The sequence below is a fragment of the Bufo gargarizans genome, chromosome 2 (genome assembly GCF_014858855.1).
Source record: "Bufo gargarizans isolate SCDJY-AF-19 chromosome 2, ASM1485885v1, whole genome shotgun sequence".
In the NCBI taxonomy this organism is placed as follows: domain Eukaryota; kingdom Metazoa; phylum Chordata; class Amphibia; order Anura; family Bufonidae; genus Bufo; species Bufo gargarizans.
Window position 1 is genome coordinate 520,997,311 of NC_058081.1, and position 19,690 is coordinate 521,017,000.

Consider the following 19,690-nt stretch of genomic DNA (forward strand, 5'->3'; position numbering starts at 1 on the left):
GTGTTTTGTTACATTACAGCCTTAAGTTCAATGTTTTGTTAATCTGAATTTTATTTGATGGATCAGAACACAATAGTCTAAGTTGGTGAAGTGAAATGAGAAAAATATATAAATAAAACTATTGTTTAGAAATAGAAAACAGAAAATTGGCATGTGCATATGTATTCACCCCTTTGTTAGGAAGCCCATAAAAAGCTCTGGTGCAACTAATTGCCTTCAGAAGTCACATAATAGTGAAATGATGTTCACCTGTGTGCAATCTAAGTGTCACATGATCTGTCATTACATATGCACACCTTTTTAGAAAGGTCCCAGAGGCTGCAACACCTAAGCAAGAGGCATCATTAACCAAACACTGTCATGAAGACCAAGGAACTCTCCAAACAAGTAAGGGATAATGTTGTTGAGAAGTACAAGTCAGGGTTAGGTTATAAATAAATATCCAAATCTTTGTTCATCCCCAGGAGCACAATCAAATCTATCATAACCAAATGGAAAGAACATGGCACAACAGCAAACCTGCCAAGAGACGGCCGCCCACCAAAACTCACGGACCGAGCAAGGAGGGCATTAATTAGAAACGCAGCACAGAGACCTAAGGTAACCCTGGAGGAGCTGCAGAGTTACACAGCAGAGACTGGAGTATCTGTACATAGGACGGCAATAAGCCGTACACTCCATAGAGCTGGGCTTTTTGGCAGAGTGGCCAGAAGAAAACTATTACTTTCATCAAAAACAAAAAGGCACATTGTGAAAAGGCACGTGGGAGACTCCCAAAATGTATGGAGGAAGGTGCTCTGGTCTGATGAGACTAAAATTAAACTTTTCAGCCATCAAAGAAAACGCCTGGCGCAGCCCGGACTGGGAAATTGGTCAGAGGTGAAGGAAAGATGGATGGTGCTAAATACAGGGATATTCTTGAGACAAAACCTGTACCACTCTGCATGATTTGAGGCTAGGACGGAGGTTCACCTTCCAGCAGGACAATGACCCCAAACACACGGCTAAAGCAACACCTGAGTGGTTTAAGGGGAAACATGTAAATGTGTTGGAATGGCCGAGTCAAAGCCCAGATCTCAATCCAATAGAAAATCTGTGGTCAGACTTAAAGATTGCTGTTCACAAGTGCAAACATCCAACCTGAAGGAGCTGGAGCAGTTTTGCAAGGAGGAATGGGCACAAATCCCAGTGGTAAGATGTGGCAAGCTCATAGAGACTTATCCAAAGCGACTTGGAGCTGTGATTGCCACAAAAGGTGGCTCTACAAAGCATTGACGTTAGGGCGGTGAATAGTTATGCACATTCACTTTTTCTGTTGTTTTGTCCTATTTGTTGTTTGCTTCATAATAAAAAAAACTAAAAAAATACATCTTCACAGTTGTCGGCATGTTCTGTAAATTAAATGATGCAAATCCTCAAACAATGCATGTGCTTTTCTATTTTTGTACTGATGTTGTATTACATCTTGCCTTATACTCCATCCACCTTCAAAGCTACATTCAAAATGTTGCTAGTTTTCACTTATGTCTCAGATGGAATAATTTCACAGGTCACAGCTGCACTCCGCTGGTTCGGTGTCTTTACAAAGCATGCCCTATGTTGGTCCATAAGCACAGTGACGATGCAAGTGGTAGATAGCAGAATTGTGAACACGGCTTTGGATGTGGTCTGAGTAGATTGTGATTACTTCTTGCAGACTAAGGGCTCAAGAATAGGACATGTTCTGATTTTTGTGGCCAGGGCCGGACTATGGGGAAGGGAGGAAAGGAGCATTATTGGAGTATCTATGTGGGGCAGTCTATAGGGGCATTTTATAGTGCCACATTATGGAGGGCACTATGGAGACGGGGAAGGAGCACTATGGGGGCATCTTCTGGGGGGACTATATAGGAGTATTTTATACTGGCTCAATTTATAAGGTCACTTTGGGCACCTAAGCTCAACTGGTGGCACTAAGTGTTTTGTGTAATGGCACACAGTACGGGTCATTGGAACACATGAGGGCACTCTGGGGACATTGGCTCTACTGGGGGCACTAAGATGAGGTATTTCTTTTTTTACTGCCAAACAACAGGGCATTTTTTGTACTGGTGCACATTATAGGGGGGGAGGGGGGGGTTTCTACTGTCACACATTATAAAGAGAATTATTACTATCAGGGCATTATGGTGGACTTTATTACAACTGGGGGACTATGGGAGCATTATTACTTGTGGGACACAATTACTGTTGGGGGCACTGTAGGAGCACTATTACTACTAAATGCACTCTGGCAAAGAAATAATTGCTATTGTTGGGACTTTGGGAGCACCATTACTTTGGGTGCACCCTGGCACAGCATCAGCTTAGCACAGTTCTTTTTGCAGTATAGTTTTGGGGAGCACAGCTTCTCAGTATTGGGGGTGCATGATGGGATGTTAATTGGAGGATGATGGAAAAGTAGGAAACTAAGATGTCTGTCAAACTCTGCAGAGACGTGAGATAGCTGAAATAAATTATCACGGTGGTCTGGTCTGAATGGAGAAGATGAAGAAAGAGAGCATCTACATCAGAGAAGACGTCACTGGATATAAGAGGTATGGGGCGCTGTATTAGGCTACCCCCACCTGGCAGGCTGTTCCAGCTGAGAATTCACTGGATCTGGCACTGCTGGATGCAGACAGAATGCCCGCCAGCCCCATTAACTATAATGGGGTACGTCAGAGATCCGGCCACAATCTGGGAAAAATGCAGAGAATCAGCGGGACATAAACCGCTGCATGCTGTGCTTTGTGTCCCGTTGATTCCTTTTCTGCCGGATTAGGTGGCCGGATCATACTAAGACCCCTAATGTCACTTGGGGACCCCCAAAGAAGCTTGTGTGTTTGCTGAAGCCTTCCTATCTTACAGGTGGCTGGCCCTGCCTCTCAATTGTGCTTTCAGTTTTGGCTCCGCCCTTAGACTGCAAGGGGGTGGGGCCTGTTGGGGGTCATGTGATTGGGCTGCTCAGTCAAAAATGCCCGGGCCTATTTTTTGTCCCAGTCCGGCCCTGTTTGTTGCCCCATTGAAGTGCACGGTTCCGTATATGGGCCTAAAAAAAACCTGAATGTTTTGCTTAAAAGATCATTCTTGCTCACCTCCACCATTTTTGTAACATAGATAGGGGAATCTCCAGATATTTCCCAGACCAATAATTCCTCCTACAATAGATAAAATAAACTCCACTCTGCTCCCCCACTGTCCCCGTGCCTTCAGCTCGGGCTCTTGGACCTCTTGGCAAAGCTCTTGGCAAGGAGTAGGCGGATTCTGAGAATTACTCATGGTTGGATCACAGTCTGAAGAACCTAAGGGCAAAGACATAGTTGAGGAGTTAAGAAATCAATTATCACATTACAGACTAAGGGCTCGTTCACACGATCGTATGGCTTTTTTGTGTTTTGCGGGCCGTTTTTCCCGGATCCATTTTTCCAGTTTTTTTTTCCAGTAGTTTTTCCGGTTCCGTTCCGTTTTTCCGTTCCATTTTTCCGTATGGCATATACAGTATACAGTAATTACATAGAAAAATTGGGCTGCTCATAACATTTTCAATAGATTGTTCCGCAAAAACGGAACTGATACGGAAGACATACGGCGTACATTCCGAATGTGATCAGTTTTTTCTGCGGACCCATTGACTTGAATGGAGCCACGGAACGTGACTTGCAGGCAATAATAGGACATGTTCTATCTTTGAACGGAATAGAAAAACGGAAACGGAATGCATACGGAGTACGTTCCGTTTTTTTGTAGAACTATTGAATTTAATGGTTCTGTATACGGATTTTTTCCATTTTGATTTCACACAACCGCATACTAACGGAACAGATGCATCCTGATGTGTAAAATCAAAACATCCGTTTAATTCTGGTATTGAAATCCTCTGCCGGATCTCAATACTGGAATTAACAATGCAAGGGTAAAAGTTGCCTTAAAACTACTCCAGTCAGTAGTTTTTACTCCAGGCACATGGACTTCCAGAAGTGCATCTAATTTATGACAAGGTGTACGCCTCATCATAAATTAGTCGAATGCCCCACCAGCAGCGCAGGTGGGAAACAAAGACTGGCGTAAAAAGTCTGTCTTTTGTAAATAACCCCCATTGTGGCTGGCTATGTTAAAGTGGCGCTGTAGCACCTGAGACATAAAGAAGAAAGAAAGAAAATATGTCCATGTGCATGAGCCCTACCACTGCTATTTCGGCACTCAATTATATATACTATTATACTATGATGTAGATCTCATGTAAATTACACAGATCTCATGGGGCCCCATAGCAAAACTTAGCATGGGCCCCACTCTCAGGCAATGCAGAATATAAACCACAGTGCCGTAGATTTCTAACAAATTTTTTTTAAGCAGAAGAACTTTTAATTAAAAAATATTATAATAAAAAAAAATACCCTCAGCCTCACCCACTTTATCCAACTACTATATTGAAAAAAAGTAGAACAGGTGCTTCAAAAATGTGGTGCCCATCCTGAACAGCAAATTTCAATATATTTTTTTTATAGCAGACAATGGTCATAATAAATTCATCAATAAATTCTCCAGCTTCACTTCACATACTACAAAGCTGGCTGCTTGCAGCTACCACTAGGAGGAGCTCAGTGCAGAGGAATTTATACAGTGCGATGGAAGCTAATATAATGTATTTGCACTGAGCTAGTGCAGCTGCTTGAAATTGCAGTTCTTTTACTTCGAATGGAAGAAGCAGAGAAGAAAATCAGGTCCAGAGCTGAAAACAAACATTGTTGGAAATAAGGGAAAGGATGTCACAGCAGTACAGTGCTGGCAGATTTCATAGAAGGTACACGCTCTCTGCTTCTGAGTGAAATGCATCTAGCTGTGCAGCTGAAACAGGGACTAATATGGCTGAGGAAGACATTAGTGAAGCCCAAAAAAGACCTGCTCCTTTACAGTTATGAATGTAGAAAGAAGCAAACTTTTTTTTTTTTACTCAGATATGCTTTAAAGAGGATCTTAAATAGTTATAACATCACTTCTCACAACATTTGTAGAAGCGCTGCTTCTAGCTGGCTCTATGTGATTTATGTATGGCTCTGTAATGCATGGTGCTTTCATATGCTTTCTGTATGGCGCTATTATGTGTGCACTGTACGGTACTATTGATTGTGATTTATGGATGGCTCTGTAATGCATATTGCTTTCATATGGTTTCTGTATGACAACATTATGTGTGCACTTTTTACAGTACTATTATGTGCTTTTTGTATGGCAGTATGATGGTAATACTATGTAACTTATGTATGCCACTATTATGTACTGTGCTATATTATAACACTGCATGGTGTTGTTATGTGTTTCTCTATGGCTCTTTGTTTTGGTGCTATTACGTGGGAACTGCCACTGTTATTTAGCACAGCATGTCACTCTATATGGCCCTTATGGGTACTTTCAATGCAGACAGCCCGCTATAGCTGAACAATTCATCTACTCTACTACCCCAGCATGTACAGTATACTTCAGGAGTGTAAATACTGCATAGTCCTCTACCTGGAGACAGCATGCACTCTTCAGGACAACACAGGGAATGAAAAAAATGGTTATAATACAGATTGCAAAATAAAAATGCACATTATATGCATAAGACTGTATATAAAATGTGGCAAATATGTGAAAAGCTAACCTGGATCATTACACTGCACCTGCCCGCATGCAGCAGCCATCTCGTCTGCATCAAAGCTCCTCTGAAACTTGTTTGGTGGGTATCCTCCTCCCTTTGGCAGAGGGAACAGTGGCAACACCAAGAAGGAGGAGACATGGAAGTTATCTCAAAGACTGCCATTTTATATGATGCCTTGGTATAAATGCTCACAATGGCAAATATTATGTGTGCCCTATAGCTGGCACTATGTGCACTGTACATGGTAATAACGCTATTCTTATATGGTGATCTTGACATGCATCTGTCTACAGAAACTCTTTCCAAGAACTCGAAGTCCCAATATTCGGCCCCTTTCCAAAGTCCGATAATTGCACAAATGGTACACGCCTTATTCTAGAAGACATAGTAAACACTTCACAACACCCAATCAAGAAAGAAGATGAAACACAGTGATGCCAGACAAAAAAAAAAAACACAACAGTGAAGCCAGACAAAATACTTCTGTGGAGCATCTCTACAGTATGTAAAGCAAGGATCTTGGAAGTTTGATCACTACATGTAACACCCTACAGCATTGCCATATTGTAAAATAGACTTTTTATCTTAAAGGGGTTGTATCATATCAGACATTGGGGGCATAACGCTCGAACAGAGCCCGGAAAGTGCAGGAAGATGCACAGCGCAGGCACCTTGCATTCATTTCTATGGGAATGCCAAAATCAGACATTGGGGGCATATCCTAGTGATATGCCCCCAATGTCTTAGGTGAGACAACCTCTTTAACTCTTTCTAAGTGTTCTTTTTTCATTTTCTGGGAGTTGGTGAGTCAGTCTGTCTGTCTGGCTATTACCAGGTAAAGCCTCATTCACACATCCGTGTCCATGCTGAAATCCATGAAAAGGTTAGCGATGCATCTGTGAAGCTGCCTGTGAAGGATCCGTGTTGGGTCCATTTTTTGCTGTCCGTGTTTCACTGACACTGAACAGCTGAAATATAATTTACAAAGCATATCTTCCTAATGATCTGTGAAACACGGATGGCATCCGTGTTGCATCTGTGGTTTTCATGGACCCATAGACTATAATGGGCATGATGGATCTGTGATCCGTGAAGAACACGTACGGCACACATCTGTGGAACACTGACGTGTGAATGAGGTTTAAGTTTAAGAATGGTAATTTATGGGCAGTAGGTCTGATGTCATTATGAAATTATATGTTTCTAGCAATAAATAATCATGTGAAGCTGCTCAGCTACAGTATGAAAGCTCATTATCCATTATGCAAGGCAAATAAATGTGTAAATTTACCTTTGCTGTGTGCCCTACTTACTTCACCACAAATGCTCTCTCATTTTCAGTCTATCTACCATATCTGTAAAACGAAAAAGGGGAGAGAGGAGGCAGCGCCTCATGTGTGGTACTGTAGCGGATAACTTGTAGTACGATAATGAAATTGAGCTTACCAGAAGGTGTTGTGATGGAGTCACAAAAGTTTAGAATGTCTTGCTGGTAAAGTATCCCGACCAGGATCCGGGGGGTTGCCTTGCTGCAGCCTTGGCTCCTAACCGCCCTTCTGGGTCCGGTGCAGTGGTAAGTTAAAGGATAGATCATCAGCATCTGATCGGCGGGGGTCCCACACCCGGGATCCCCGCCGATCAGCTGTTTGAGAAGGCAGCTCGGCTAAGCTCCATTGAAGTAAACAGAGCTTAGCCCCACCCAGGCCAGTTGATACTAGTCGTGACATCACTGGGCCTGCGGTAAACAGTGAGAAGGCTGCGGTGCTCCTGGAGCGCTATGCTATTTTAAATAATTTCCCTTGTACTAAATAATTGTACTGCTCCTACCCCCATTTTGGATCCTTTTGCAACCCTTTCTATGACCTTTTGTTACAGCCATTTTTCAGCCCCAAAGTTTGGCCAAACCCGTCGAACCCGAACATTCATGGGTCCACTCATCACTATAAAAAAGGGTAGCTGGAAGATATCTGAAGATACTGGAATATATGAGAAAATGTGGGAAGATATAGGAAGATATGTCAAGATACAGAAATGTATGGGAAGACACTGGAGGATACAAAAAGTACCTGCAAGATATGAGAAGATATAGAAAGAAATGAGAAAATATGAGAAGATATAGAAATAGACATAGGAAGATATGGAGAGATACAGAAAGGTATGGGAAGATAGAGGAGAATAGAGATAGAGAATACAAGAAGATATTAGTGTTCATCGAGCATGCTCAGCCAAACACCAGTTCGGCTTGAGCATCGATGAGTTTGGCCGAACACCGTGTGTGCTCAAGCTCGATACTCGAGTCAGTGTGTTTAAATGTAATTTAGCATCTATTTCTGAAAAGTCTCTGATGGGATTTGAGCTCCCAACCCCTTGTACATTAGAGGCAAGGACCTAATCCATTCAGCTAAAAAGCTGAATGCTAAACTGTGTCAGAAAAACCTCATAGAAGTGCCTGATGTAGTGAGTATTCCTATTCAGCAGAAGATTTATTTTATATACAGTACAGACCAAAAGTTTGGACACACCTTCTCATTCAAAGAGTTTTCTTTATTTTCATGACTATGAAAATTGTAGATTCACACTGAAGGCATCAAAACTATGAATTAACACATGTGGAATTATATACATAACAAAAAAGTGTGAAACAACTGAAAATATGTCATATTCTAGGTTCTTCAAAGTAGCCACCTTTTGCTTTGATTACTGCTTTGCACACTCTTGGCATTCTCTTGATGAGCTTCAAGAGGTAGTCACCTGAAATGGTCTTCCAACAGTCTTGAAGGAGTTCCCAGAGATGCTTAGCACTTGTTGGCCCTTTGGCCTTCACTCTGCGGTCCAGCTCACCCCAAACCATCTTGATTGGGTTCAGGTCCGGTGACTGAGGAAGCCAGGTCATCTGGCGCAGCACCCCATCACTCTCCTTCATGGTCAAATAGCCCTTACACAGCCTGGAGGTGTGTTTGGGGTCATTGTCCTGTTGAAAAATAAATGATGGTCCAACTAAACGCAAACCGGATGGAATAGCATGCTGCTGCAAGATGCTGTGGTAGCCATGCTGGTTCAGTATGCCTTCAATTTTGAATAAATCCCCAACAGTGTCACCAGCAAAGCATCCCCACACCATTACACCTCCTCCTCCATGCTTCACGGTGGGAACCAGGCATGTAAAGTCCATCCGTTCACCTTTTCTGCGTTGCACAAAGACACGGTGGTTGGAACCAAAGATCTCAAATTTGGACACACCTTCTCATTCAAAGGGTTTTCTTTATTTTCATGACTATGAAAATTGTAGATTCACACTGAAGGTATCAACACTATGAATTAACACATGTGGAATTATATACATAACAAAAAAGTGTGAAACAACTGAAAATATGTCATATTCTAGGTTCTTTAAAGTAGCCACCTTTTGCTTTGATTACTGCTTTGCACACTCTTGGCATTCTCTTAATGAGCTTCAAGAGGTAGTCACTTGAAATGGTTTTCACTTCACAGGTGTGCCCTGTCAGGTTTAATAAGTGGGATTTCTTGCCTTATAAATGGGTTGGGACCATCAGTTGCGTTGTGGAGAAGTCAGGTGGATACACAGCTGATAGTCCTACTGAATAGACTGTTAGAATTTGTATTATGGCAAGAAAAAAGCAGCTAAGTAAAGAAAAACGAGTGGCCATCATTACTTTAAGAAATGAAGGTCAGTCAGTGCGAAAAATTGGGAAAACTTTGAACTTTGAATTTTTGCAGTCACAAAAACCAACAAGCGCTACAAAGAAACTGGCTCACATGCGGACCGCCCCAGGAAAGGAAGACCAAGAGTCACCTCTGCTGCGGAGGATAAGTTCATCCGAGTCACCAGCCTCAGAAATCGCAGGGTAACAGCAGCTCAGATTAGAGACCAGGTCAATGCCACACAGAGTTCTAGCAGCAGACACATCTCTAGAACAACTGTTAAGAGGAGACTGTGTGAATCAGGCCTTCATGGTAGAATATCTGCTAGGAAACCACTGCTAAGGACAGGCAACAGGCAGAAGAGACTTGTTTGGGCTAAAGAACACAAGGAATGGACATTAGACCAGTGGAAATCTGTGCTTTGGTCTGATGAGTCCAAATTTGAGATCTTTGGTTCCAACCACCGTGTCTTTGTGCGACGCAGAAAAGGTGAACGGATGGACTCTACATGCCTGGTTCCCACCGTGAAGCATGGAGGAGGAGGTGTGATGGTGTGGGGGTGCTTTGCTGGTGACACTGTTGTGAATTTATTCTAAATTAAAGGCATACTGAACCAGCATGGCTACCACAGCATCTTGCAGCGGCATGTTATTCCATCCGGTTTGCGTTTAGTTGGACCATCATTTATTTTTCAACAGGACAATGACCCCAAACACACCTCCAGGCTGTGTAAGGGCTATTTGACCATGAAGGAGAGTGATGGGGTGCTGCGCCAGATGACCTGGCCTCCACAGTCACCGGACCTGAACCCAATCGAGATGGTTTGGGGTGAGCTGGACTGCAGAGTGAAGGCAAAAGGGCCAACAAGTGCTAAGCATCTCTGCGAACTCCTTCAAGACAGTTGGAAGACCATTTCAAGTGACTACCTCTTGAAGCTCATCAAGAGAATGCCAAGAGTGTGCAAAGCAGTAATCAAAGCAAAAGGTGGCTACTTTGAAGAACCTAGAATATGACATATTTTCAGTTGTTTCACACTTTTTTGTTATGTATATAATTCCACATGTGTTAATTCATAGTTTTGATGCCTTCAGTGTGAATCTACAATTTTTATAGTCATGAAAATAAAGAAAACTCTTTGAATGAGAAGGTGTGTGCAGCATACGGGTAGGCTACCCGACACTGCTAGGTTGGAATGTGTATTTCCCTTTAAGCCAGTCAGGCCGGATACCGGCAATCCTTGTCACAGCCAGCAGAGGGAGCCCCCAGTTCAGTATAAATAGGCTAGGGCCTAGCTCAGGAAGGCAGAAGTTTCTAGACTCAGTGCTGAGAGGGTGTAGAGAAAGCCCTGTAACCGGATTCCAGTTCTGAGGAGAAGGTTCCCCTCCTGAGTCCGTATTCATAGAAGCAAGAAGGGCATAGTTAAACAGCCTGAAGACCCAGAATACAACAGAAGGCGAGTCTAATCAGCAAGAGGTACTCAAGGTAACAGAGGAGGTATTTGATAAAGACAGATTCAAGGATACGCCAGAGTTAGGGCATCAGACCTTGGAGAATAAGTCACATGTTTCAGGATCAGTCAGGAATAGAGTGCAAGCCTCCTGTACTACAAGTCCTGTGTTTAACCCTCTGCAAATCACCTTGCTACAGCCGGCCTGTCTGTAACTCCTATAAATCAACTGTCTTCATATGGAACTGCGCTTCCAATGACAACCATGCTAAATGACTATTGAAAATCACAGTAAAGTTCCAGTTTTGGTTGGCTATCCCGTGGTTGTTCCGTTATTCCACATTACTTTACACGGCGTGTCACCGTTTAATTGACACTGGCGTCACGAACATTAAATACCTGCCTGTTCCAGTATCTGCCCAGATTTGAAGACGACAGTGGATCCCAGGTTAGTGGGTTACTCTGCACTACAAAGCCCAGCATACACTACTGACCCCCTGGGACACTGCATCGCTCTTTTTGGCGTCACGAACAGGATCCGCATACTTCTGAAGTGCAGAGAAGTGTGAACTGTGTGCTTTAACTATTCCACCACCGTATTGCAAAGACTGTAACCTTTATTCCCAAATCTGTGGATTACAATTGTGCCTGGGAGGAATCGGAGGCGCTGTGCTGTGTTGCGCTACCCCCAGGACTACCCCCAGGAAAAAGAAAATCGTGGTTGTGAATTATAATTCATTAACTCCTCAACAACCCTGCTTGCTGTCAGGGAATGGTGATCAAGATGGCCACCAGCCGCCTGGAGTAAAGTTTCCCGCGCTGCTGAGGACCTTCGTGGGCGGATCCCTTCAAGGACACAGAAAAGCCCGCCCCTCTTCATCATCGCACCGCCGCGGCCCTGTTTCCTCTACGTCATCGCGGTCGCAGGAAGTCCAGAGTCTCTCGAGATTTAGCCTGCGCACACCCGGCGATACCGGTAAGAACTTGTATCCGGAGGGAAAGGGATTGTTCCGGCCCCTTTAGTCACCAGCGGCCACCTCGTAATAAGTTAACATGTCAGATCCGGGAGTTGCCGAGCGGCCGGACCCGGGAGAGCTTGCGGCTCCTAATCATCCTATAGCCCCCAGCATGATGCCCTTTACCATGCCTTACTATTTTGGGGCCCCATGGTTTCCCCGCTATAACGGAGAGGCCCATACCCTAAGAGACTTTAAAGAAAAGTTGCTGGCCTTATTCAAACTGTACCCCATAAATGCCGATCAGCAAATGGAAATCTTGCTAGCGCAACTGGAGGGGGCTGCCCGCAGAGAGGTATTATCCTGGCCTGCTGCGGAACGGGGTACTCTAGAGCAGATATTCACCCGCCTCAGGGCCACTTTTGAAACGAGGACTGCCTCAGAGATAAAGATGCACTTCTTTGGCAAGAAGCAGAAGTCCGGTGAGTCCCTCCGTGACTATGCCCTATCACTTCAGGAGGCTTTGGGGACTGTAATCCAGATAGATCCCAAGGAAGCTGATAACCAGGATCAGACCCTGAGGGAACAATTTATTACCGGAGTGTCTAGTGAGCAAATAAGGACCCAATTAAAGATGCTGTCCGCCCAACACCCTAACAGTACCTTTCTGGACTTTAAAGAACTGGCTATAAAAATTCTGGGGTCAGCAGTATCTACAGAGTTGAGCACACCACCTGAGTTATCAGCCTGCAGGTCAAAACCGCTTATCATTAACCGAGCTGAGGCCGGTCAAGCTGTTCAAGCTACAGCTACCGATACTATCGCCATGCTGACAGAGCAAGTAAATCACCTCACTAAAAGCCTAGAGAGAGTGTGCAGAAAAATGGAGGAATGGGAAAAACCCATGATGTCAGAAGAAGAGTTCCTGTCACCTCCTAAGCCGTTCCCACCTCCATACCAAGAAACTCACCCCAGGGATCCTGGGAGGCGCAATAGGGATCGCAAGCGGCCCGTGTGTACATACTGCAAAAAGGTGGGACACACAGAATCCACGTGCTGGCAGTTAAACGGGCAACCCCTGAGGCTGAGGACCACCCCTCGGGAGGTAGAACACTAGGTCCAAAGGATCCAAATTGGATGCCACGGTATGTAGGATCCCATCCTAAAATCAATGTAGAGATTAACGGGGTCCCCTTTGAAGCCCTATTAGATACTGGGTCTCAGGTCACTACTATTCAGCTGCCCGCCTTTGAAAGATTCTGGGACACCAACCAATTGACCCAGCCGCCTGAATCCTGGGTAGAGATTATCGCCAGCAATGGTAAACCGGTAAAGATTCATGGATACTGGGAACCCACCCTGCAGGTGGGAGAAGTAACCTTGCCTCAACAGGGGGTGATAGTAGTACAGGCCGGCGACAGAGGAGGACATCCTGTCATTCTAGGCACCAATGTCTTCAAAAACTGTTATTCAGAAATACTTGCCGTATTACACCAGACCCTGCCCACTGCTTCCTCTGCATCCAAGAGGGTGATTCAAAAGACTATCACTGTGTTAAGTGCCCAGCAGAGGTTTGCTAACGGGAAAGGAGAAATTTGTACTGCCAGGATCCGTGATAATAAGCCTGTGACTTTGCCTCCTAATTCCCAAACTCTCTTATGGTGTCGTGCTGTCCTGGGAGTCCAAGGCCAAGATTACCCAGCCCTGGTGGAACCAATCCAGATGGAGAATTACCCTTATGTGAGAGCTGCCAAGTGCCTGGTGAATGTCTCCCAAGGTAAAGTACCTGTCCGTCTGATTAACCTGAGTGATCATCCTGTTGCGCTTACTAAGCATTACCCTGTTGCCCAGCTTTCTCAGGTGTTCTTCCAGGACATCATCCGTCTTCCAGTGGCAGAAAAGCCGCCAGCTGCAGTCAGCGGATGTCCGCCGGTGCCCCAGTCACAAGTGCCCTGGTGGGAAGAGCTCCATGTCGGGGACGAGGCTACCCCCCAACGTCAACAAGAAGGGATACTACAGCTTGTCAAAGAGCACCACCAGGCCTTCAGTAAACATGCTACTGATTATGGAGAGGTTAGTGCCATACAACACACCATACCTACTGGCTCTCATCCTCCTATCAAGGAGAGATACAGACCCTTACCGCCTACTTCATATCAGACTGTAAAAGAAATGATCAAAGAGATGAAAGACTCTAATGTAATCCGGGACAGTCGTAGCCTGTGGGCAGCACCCCTGGTCCTTGTAAAGAAGAAGGATGGTGGTATCCGTTTCTGCGTGGACTATAGAAAAATTAATCAAATAACCCACAAAGACGCGTACCCACTGCCTCGCATTGAGGAGTCACTAACTGCTCTGGGCTCCGCTGCCTATTTCTCCACATTGGACTTGACCAGTGGCTACTGGCAAGTACCCATGGCCCCGGCAGATAGGGAAAAGACTGCTTTCACCACTCCCATGGGCCTGTTCGAATTCAATTGTATGCCGTTCGGGTTATGTAATGCCCCAGGAACTTTCCAGAGACTAATGGAGCGGTGTTTGGGTCACAAAAACTTCGAAACAGTGCTGCTGTATCTAGATGACGTCATTGTGTACTCAAAAACATATGAAGACCATCTGAAACACTTAGCAGAGGTCTTTGAAATCCTTATCAAATATGGCCTGAAGGTAAAGCCATCCAAGTGCCACTTGCTCAAACCTGCGGTAAAATACCTGGGGCATGTGGTAAGCGGAGAGGGCGTACAACCTGACCCTGATAAGTTAGCGGCTGTCCGTAACTGGCCGGTCCCCACTACCGTCAAAGAGGTGAGGGGTTTCCTTGGTTTTGCCGGCTACTATAGACGTTTTATCCCCCATTTTGCTCAAATAGCCGATCCTATCCAGGAACTCTTGAGGGGGCAGCCCAAGAAAAGTCCTAGAACTCCAGTGCCCATTGAGTGGAATGAAGAAAGAGAGATAGCGTTCCAGTTGTTAAAAAAGAAACTGACCGAGCCTCCCGTGTTAGGTTATCCAGACTACAGCAAGCCCTTCCATCTGTATACTGATGCTAGCAAGCGAGGCCTGGGGGCTGTGTTAGCCCAGATTCAAGAGGGAAAAGAAAGAGTGATAGCTATGCAAGCCTGCTCCCTGAAAGGAGCTGAGAAAAATGACCAGAATTATAGTTCCTTCAAACCTAGAGTTCCTGGCATTAGTGTGGGCAGTGACGGAGAAATTCAAAGATTATCTAGCCGCTACCCCATTCATTGCATTCACTGATAATAACCCTCTGGCACATCTAAATACAGCTAAATTGGGGGCTTTGGAGCAAAGATGGGCCTCTCGCCTCGCCAACTATGATTTCTCTGTAAAATATCGTGCTGGACGTACTAATGACAATGCTGATGCTTTATCCAGGCTTCCCACAGAGACAGCTCCTGATGATGTGCGAGATGCTTGGGAAGATGTAGAAATGCCGGCCTTCTACCATAAATTTGCTCAACAGGATCAGGCTCGGGCTACCAGTGACAGAGCTGCAGTTCCTTCACCCTCCAGTAGGCCTGAACTCAAAGAAGAAAGGTGGGTGAAACTACAGTCTGAAAGTAGAGTGCTGGGTGAATTGTTGGACTTCATTACCAGTGGCAGAGCCCCTGAGAGGATTCGGCGTAAGAGTACAGATCCTGAGCTCATCAAACTGTGGAGACAGCGCCATCAGCTCTTCATACAAAAGGGCCTGTTGCTACGGAGAAGCCTAGACCCAGTGTCCAACGAAAGAGTGCATCAGATTCTCATACCCCGACGAGATGCAGGTATGGTGTTGGAGATGTACCACAATCAATCCGGTCACTTTGGGGTCCAAAAGACTGAGGCAAATATCCGCCAGCGGTTTTACTGGGTGGGCATGAGAGAAGACATGGAGAAGTGGTGTCGGGAGTGTGTAGCCTGTGCCTTGAAACGAGGTGAACACCATGATCAGAGGGCACCACTGAGACCCATTGTAAGTACTCGTCCTCTTGAACTTGTCGCCATCGACCATGTGAAACTGGAGCCTAGTCGCTCAGGGTATGTGTACGCTATGACTATTATTGACCATTTCACTAAGTTTGTTGTAGCGGTGCCTGTGAGAGACCAGACGGCCAAGACTACAGCCGAACTGTTCTGGAAACACTTCCTCCTGCCCTACGGTTGTCCAGAAAAGATCCTCACCGATCAAGGTCCTGCTTTTGAGTCCCATCTGTTCCATGAACTGTGCCGCCTGCACAACTGTAAGAAGATCCGGACGACGGCCTACCATCCGCAAGGTAATGGATTATGTGAAAAAATGAATCAGACCTTGATAGAGATGCTGAGGACCGTGCCTCCTGAAACCAGGGGAGATTGGCCTAATCTGTTGCCACAGCTCATGTTCACGTACAATCATACCATACACTGTTCCACCGGGTATACCCCCTTTTATTTGATGTTTGGGCGCCAAGGGTTATTGCCTGCTGATCACTCCTTGGACGTACTCGTACCTGATTGCATCAACCCATTACCTAATACCGACTGGGTTGCTGAACACCAAAGGCGATTGAATACGGCCCAAGCTATTGTTCAGGAACGTATGGACTATGCTAGAGACCGGCAGCAGAGAGACTATGACCAAGCAGCCCATGCAGAACCCTTGACAATAGGGGCTGTGGTATGGTTAAAAAATAACCGCCGTACCAGTAAACTGGACAGTAAATGGGAGCAAAGTCCCTATGTTGTCACTGCAATCCCAAATGTTGGAACTCACACTTATGAGATCACCCGGGAAGGCAGGGGATCCCAAATTGTACACCGAAACCGGTTAAAGCTCTGCCTGACACCAGAACCCAGTGCCGAGAGTTCTATATCTGAACCCCCTGTGTCAGAGTCATCAATACAGCCCGAGGATCCTATGCAGGCTGTCCGTAATCTTAGGTATGACGCTGATCCCATGCATTGGCTTCTGACACCATGGTTGAACTTGTTGGTGCCCGCTCCGGCACCTACTGTACCTTTACTTCCAGAAGAGCCGGTTCAAGATGCCCCGGATCCAGTTCCCCCTCTAGTGGATCCTGTTGTTCCTGTTGTTCCTGTTGTTCCAGTTGTTCCTGACCAAGGTCTCACGGATGGAGATCCTCCTGTTGCTACTCTCTCTTCTACCTCGGTGCTAAGGGAAGAGGAAACCCCTGTGTTGAGAAGGTCCACCCGGATAACCAGGGGACGTCCGCCAGTCCATTTAGGAGACTTTGACTATGCTGGTGGTGTCTCCCCCCGAACAGTTACTATCGGAAATAGCCTGCTTGATGTTTGTGCGCAAGAATGGACTCCTCCACGTGAGCCCTTGCCTGTTCTACACCCGCAGGAAAACCCTGTGTAGTTCCTTATTATACTTCAGTCAAGAAAAATAGACTAACCTGGTTCACCTTAAGTCCGCTGTGCCAGGTCAGCGGCCGTGCCTAGGAAGAAAGAAGACGCCCTTTTTCTTACGTCATTTGTTCATCAAGTCGCAAATGTTATATTTTTGTGTGAAATAGTTGTTTCTTATATTTATAATGTAATGTTTAAATTATGCATCAGCTTATGTTGGTTCAGGCATGTGTGTGAGTACGAGGCCTTACTCACGTTAAAGTCTGGGGGTGTGCAGCATACGGGTAGGCTACCCGACACTGCTAGGTTGGAATGTGTATTTCCCTTTAAGCCAGTCAGGCCGGATACCGGCAATCCTTGTCACAGCCAGCAGAGGGAGCCCCCAGTTCAGTATAAATAGGCTAGGGCCTAGCTCAGGAAGGCAGAAGTTTCTAGACTCAGTGCTGAGAGGGTAGAGAAAGCCCTGTAACCGGATTCCAGTTCTGAGGAGAAGGTTCCCCTCCTGAGTCCGTATTCATAGAAGCAAGAAGGGCATAGTTAAACAGCCTGAAGACCCAGAATACAACAGAAGGCGAGTCTAATCAGCAAGAGGTACTCAAGGTAACAGAGGAGGTATTTGATAAAGACAGATTCAAGGATACGCCAGAGTTAGGGCATCAGACCTTGGAGAATAAGTCACATGTTTCAGGATCAGTCAGGAATAGAGTGCAAGCCTCCTGTACTACAAGTCCTGTGTTTAACCCTCTGCAAATCACCTTGCTACAGCCGGCCTGTCTGTAACTCCTATAAATCAACTGTCTTCATATGGAACTGCGCTTCCAATGACAACCATGCTAAATGACTATTGAAAATCACAGTAAAGTTCCAGTTTTGGTTGGCTATCCCGTGGTTGTTCCGTTATTCCACATTACTTTACACGGCGTGTCACCGTTTAATTGACACTGGCGTCACGAACATTAAATACCTGCCTGTTCCAGTATCTGCCCAGATTTGAAGACGACAGTGGATCCCAGGTTAGTGGGTTACTCTGCACTACAAAGCCCAGCATACACTACTGACCCCCTGGGACACTGCATGTGTCCAAACTTTTGGTCTGTACTGTATGCGGTGAGTGTGTATATGAGGCGTCCATGTAAGTGGGGAGCGCATGTATGAGTGCGTCCGTGTAAGTGGTGAGTGTTGGTATGAGTGCATTCATATGTATGAGTGCATCCGTGTATGTATGAGTTGCAAGAAGCTACTGGACCAAAAAGCGCAATGATCAGGTACCTCGTATTCCTTTATTCTTTCTGTCTAATGCACTTTGGAAAATGTTATGAGGAGTCACATCCGAATTTGTTATTCAGAATGCATTTGCAGTTAGCAAAGACGGCAAATAGATCCAACTGCTGGGTGTGCTCCGAACCACCTCCGGGTCAGAGCCTCCCGACCATGGTGGCAGTTCATGCCCTTTATGACATCAGGCATGAGAAAAATCAACCTTTTAGGTAAACTGTGGAGCGTCACCTATCGATAGAGTTTACCCATACATTCTTAGATGGTAATGTCACTTATGCTCTTGATTTCAGCCTTGAGACTTCTACTAGGTTTAGTAGACCCGTGTGGGCCACCCAGATTTGTTTTAATATCAGCTCTGGATTTGGAGCTAAGTCTATGGGTCGGACCGAATGCCCATCTGGGATCACTGTCCAGATCGACCATAGAATCCCTGACCGTAACAACCTAACCACCAGACACGGCTATATCTGCTGGGGGGGAGGGTGTGACATTCAGGACGGTGCAGCAATCCCTTTATCCATCCAGATGTTGCAACTCCCGTAACCAGAACCCTAATGACCTTTGTGTCCGAAAAGGGGGCTTTCTGTGAATTTATCAGGGAGGATTGCTGAACCTAGGTGGAAGATACTGGTGACAAGGTTCAGGCCCATCTAGATAGAGTTAAGGCGTTACAGGGGCAAGCTTGTGTAATTGCAGATGAAGGTTGGAACACCTTTTAAGGTCTGGCGGGCTTCGGTGATATGTTGTTTTCTATAGGATCGTGGCTTAAGGAAATAGGAGTGTATGTCCTGTTACTGCTGTGCTTTCTATTTATTTTCTATGTGGCGGTGAGAATGACCTGCTGCTTGATGAATCGAGTCAGGAGGAACCATTCAGAGGACCACGTTATGATCGCAGAGAACCATTGCCTGAAGCAACCGGATTCTTAGTCCAGGAGGACCAACCCAAAAAGAACCACCACATTTTACAGAACAGTCATGGAGAATCACCCTTCCTTTTGAAGGCATTTCTTTATTAGACACACTTTAGAGACTTTTCACTGTCACCACCCTTGCCGAACGGCGCGGTCAAGCAACCGAAGAGGTCCAAGAATAGGATAGGCCAGGTTCTTCTTGTTAGTTCATCTGTAGTGTAGCATGTTCCCCTTTACTGGTTTATTCCCTTTAGAGGTCTGGTTCGAGTGATTGTAGTGTTAGGAAGCCGCTGAAATGACGACATATGGCGAAAAAGGGGGGAACTGTTGTGGAAAAATTATTGTTTGTCGTATGGTCGCCATCTATCCTATGGAGATGCGCAGATTCGTTCGCATTTGTATCGCACAGAAACTTTCGC

General features: G+C 45.4%; 1 protein-coding gene across 1 annotated transcript in view; it reads right to left on the bottom strand.

Annotated features, from left to right (window-relative positions):
- Nucleotides 1-5,719, bottom strand: part of LOC122928499 (sodium- and chloride-dependent betaine transporter-like) — a 103,593-nt gene extending 97,874 nt beyond the window's left edge. The window contains exons 1-2 of the mRNA XM_044281394.1: nt 5,666-5,719; nt 3,117-3,323 (exon numbers count right to left, since the gene is read on the bottom strand). Coding sequence (XP_044137329.1) covers nt 3,117-3,323; nt 5,666-5,705 — 247 coding nt within the window. The 5' untranslated portion in view covers nt 5,706-5,719. The remainder of the gene's footprint in view (nt 1-3,116; nt 3,324-5,665) is intronic.
- Between the last annotated feature and the right edge of the window lie 13,971 nt (nt 5,720-19,690).